Source organism: Lottia gigantea (assembly GCF_000327385.1).
Source record: "Lottia gigantea unplaced genomic scaffold LOTGIsca_44, whole genome shotgun sequence".
NCBI lineage: Eukaryota > Metazoa > Mollusca > Gastropoda > Lottiidae > Lottia > Lottia gigantea.
Window position 1 is genome coordinate 1,764,550 of NW_008709540.1, and position 3,946 is coordinate 1,768,495.

The window sequence follows — 3,946 nt, forward strand, 5'->3', positions numbered from 1 at the left end:
GCTTATACTTATATGAATAGAAAGTAGAGGTGTTCTAATGACTTGGAAAAATACCAGTTTGTCTCACATGTCTAAAATTATTCATTATTAGCTAAATTAGAGGAGAATTACCAACAGAATTCGGATGAGTGACCGATCAAGAAAGGTCAAAATGTCTTGTTTGTTTATCCAGACTGTACAAACATGAACATTTATGATTGGTTAAAACTTATTTTATATGCGATAAGAACATAGTGGTATGATTAAGAATACATGATAATTCATTAGAAACACCAATTAATCAATTAGTTTGCATAATTTGACACTAAAAAACAAGGAAATCCATCTTTAAAAAGTTTGATTTTTTATATTTTCAGGAAATTTCTGATATTCCATGGTGGAAATCCAACTTTTTTATATCAGCACCTGTATTATTTGGTACGTGGGATGGTGTATTTACCTCATGTTTGATTAATATATTGTCTGTGGTCATCTTTTTACGTATGGGATGGATTGTGGTAAGTGAGATATACTTTCTTATCTTAGTACAGTTGATATTGAGTGGGATTATTTCATGTTAAACAGGCACTGTCCCTAATCATTTATACAACAGTCTAGCAGCGTTTATCTGGTTGCCGATAATCCCCGATATCCGCACGCTTTTTTCGTAATGTTACAAAGTTACGGCACGAAATTTATGTTTATAAATTAACGATCGTAATTTTAAGGAATGTTTGATTGGTATTATCATGCTTTGTTATTGAAATGAGAAATTATACATCTTCACGATGTAATGTCTATCACATGTTGCGTACGTGACACTTGACAGGTTTCTTGACAGGAAGGAACATAACTCTAGTTATGGCATGGACTGTTTCAATAAACCAGAAATTTGTTAAACCGCACGATTTTATCGGGAACTGAAAGGTGCAGATAAACGAGGCTCCACTGTACCAATAACAGAGTTTTTTCCATGTTATGCTGTATTCAATATGAAGTAAAGACTGGCATTTTCCCCTTTCATTTATACATCAAAGTTTTAATCTAATTTAATCTAATACAATGAATTAAAGATGAAATGCCCATGATATTTTAATTTGAAATAAAGTGGGGTATAAGCAGGACACTGTGGGCTGATATTTAAACATTACATTGTGAATCATAATAACTATTTATACCCGCAGTTAAAATGTTTTAATTTGAATATATTATAAATTATGCATATTAAATAAAACCATATGGGTGTTATAAGCCAAACCAGTATCTTTATTTAGGTCAGACTGGTAGCTTCTAATGTTGATAGCTTCATATTGTCTCATGGGCCCCGTTACAGTTTTCAATTTAAGCGTTATCATATTGCAGTTTGCAATTCAAAATGAATCCTTTTGTTATCCAATATTACCTTGATTAGCCAAAATTAAAATTTATCACGAAGAACAGCAAATCAAATCAAATTCTATATTTGAAATGAAGTTACCAGGTACACCAGCACCAAAATAGGCTATATTGCACCTAAAATTATCTATTCAAAGGTTTGCTACTGGAACATTTAAATTTCTACCAAAATTGCAAAACAAAAATTAACTTGATTAGCCGAATCTACAATTTTGTATGATAAATTGCTCATCAAATTTTTCAATCACCAATTTTTCAAATTGAACCCTGCCCTGTCCCACAAATAATCTCACAATAAGAATTTGTAGTAAATGTAGAAGTTGTCAGTGAGAAATTTTATAATTATGACAAAGTTGTTACCAAACCAGGCCCCATCTTTTAGATTATCTTAATTATGACAAAGTTGATTGTAAACCACGCTACATTTATATGCATATAGATTGTTAGTATGTTAATTTGTCAAAGTTGTCCTTTTTGTAAAAAAACATGAAATTTTGGTTTTATACAGCGTATATAAGCGTCACCTAGAAACATTTACGGTAGAAAGCTATCTTCATATTTATTGATTATTGTCAAAATTTTTTTTGATGCGATACTTGATATATATCAAACAATTTCTAAGATTTTATCTTATTGAAATTTCTAAACTCACGTCCGTTTATGCATAGAAACAACAAAACATAATAATAGTTTTAAACACACATCACACTGTGTATAATAAGGCTGACCTATTTTAATATTGAACGTATATTTTTAATGTTTTGAATTTGAGACAAGCGGAAATCATTCGTTACGGCAGATAAACATTCATATACCTTACATAAATATATAAATTCTACATGCTGATTGGATGAATTTATTTAACTAGCTAATCATCAGGCTAAATAAAGGTACTGGTATTTATTGATTAAGTTTTTGATGCACCCACATGGAAATGTGGAAGTATATTGCCATCGCCCCTGTTTGCAGTCCGTCTGCCCAAGTTCGTAATTGGTAACAACTGGATGAAGGGTTTTCGGAGTTATTGCACTCGACTTAGTAAAAACTTGTCAAATTCGGTTCGCAGGCACAATAGAGACTACAGTTTTTATTCAATCTTGATGAAACTATATAATATATATATAAATGAGATCTTGGTCAATTTAGAAATTGAGAGTTATTGCCCTTGTATGTACAGCGATTGTTCATGTTTGAATTTGATGATGATTTTATGAACTGTTTCAGGTTTTTGCCTTGACTTATAGATGATTTTAAGATTATTTGAAAATTCATTATTAAGATTTGTTATTATTTCTGACAGCTGGTAGTGGGCGTATGTTACCTTGCAAGCTATCTTTAAGTATTGTGTGGCTCAGAATTATCATTTAACTAATTATTTTATTGTTACAGGGTAATGCTGGTATAGGTTTATCTATTGTTACTGTATTTCTATCTATTAAGGGGAGATAATAATAATATTTTATTGTTACAGGGTAATGCTGGTATAGGTTTATCTATTGTTACTGTGTTTCTATCTGTATCAGTGGTATTAATCGTAGCTCTTAGTGCTATTGGAGTCTGTGAAAGATGTCGAATGGAAGGAGGAGGAGTCTATTTTCTTATTTCACACGTATTAGGGGGGAGAATTGGAGGCAGTATTGGAATAGTCTATTGTTTTGCTCAGGTAAGTATTTTGACATCTACGACTTTTGAGCAAATCATGTCTGTTTAACAGTTATAAGAGAATAGAATTCCCATAAAAACAAAATTCTCCCAGATTGTAGCCCCATCGCAATTCTTAAAAATTTCAAAAGATGATTTTGCCCCTAACAAATGTGTCCGAATGCATCAATCCTATTTTGTTATTTTAATTTTCGGGGGACATAGCTCCCTCATATCAATGAAAGGCTTGCCGATATGGCAGTTCTTCAGCACTTCTACCAAATCCCCACCCACCCATTAAATCATTCTGCCCCCTATCTGTACCCATCTTACCCCCACCCCCTGTACTTGGAGGCTGGCACCTACACTTCTTTTTTTATTACCCATGATAATTTTCTTGTTTCTCCTTCCAGGCTGTAAGCTGTTCCCTGTCAGTGATGGGTTTTGGGGAATCAATCATGGAATTAATAGGTCAGACCAACCCCTGGATAGCTCGTAGTATTGCCTTTGGTGTAGTCATACTACTCCTTGGTAAGTTATTCATTCTATATACCAGGCCTGTGCAACCTACAGCCTGTGGCGTCATGTAAAATTTGAAGGAAATGCGGCCTGCGACCAAATGCTTCGTTTGCTCTTGTCACTGTCGTTGTGGCCCACAGATTATTGCTGCCTATTTTGATATCGAGACCCGTTATATCCACACTGTTATATCAAAGTCAAAATGAATCTAACCAATCAAATCGTTAACAAGGTCTGACCTTGTGTGAAACAGTGATTTAATGTCAAATATGTCTGTTATTTGCAATACACATTGAAATATATTGAATAAATGAATAAATAAATAAAAAATTGCATGTTTCTCATTGTTAATTCCATGATTCATTGATGGTTGGTTACGTGGCCCACGGCCTACACGCATCCCCAAAATGTG

General features: G+C 33.1%; 1 protein-coding gene across 1 annotated transcript in view; it reads left to right on the forward strand.

Moving 5' to 3' along the window:
• Positions 1-344: 344 nt before the first annotated feature.
• LOTGIDRAFT_123579 (hypothetical protein) overlaps positions 345-3,946 on the forward strand; it is a gene marked incomplete at both ends in the record, with an annotated part of 13,094 nt that continues 9,492 nt past the window's right edge. The window contains 3 exons of the mRNA XM_009060811.1: positions 345-497; positions 2,846-3,037; positions 3,429-3,546. Coding sequence (XP_009059059.1) covers positions 345-497; positions 2,846-3,037; positions 3,429-3,546 — 463 coding nt within the window. The remainder of the gene's footprint in view (positions 498-2,845; positions 3,038-3,428; positions 3,547-3,946) is intronic.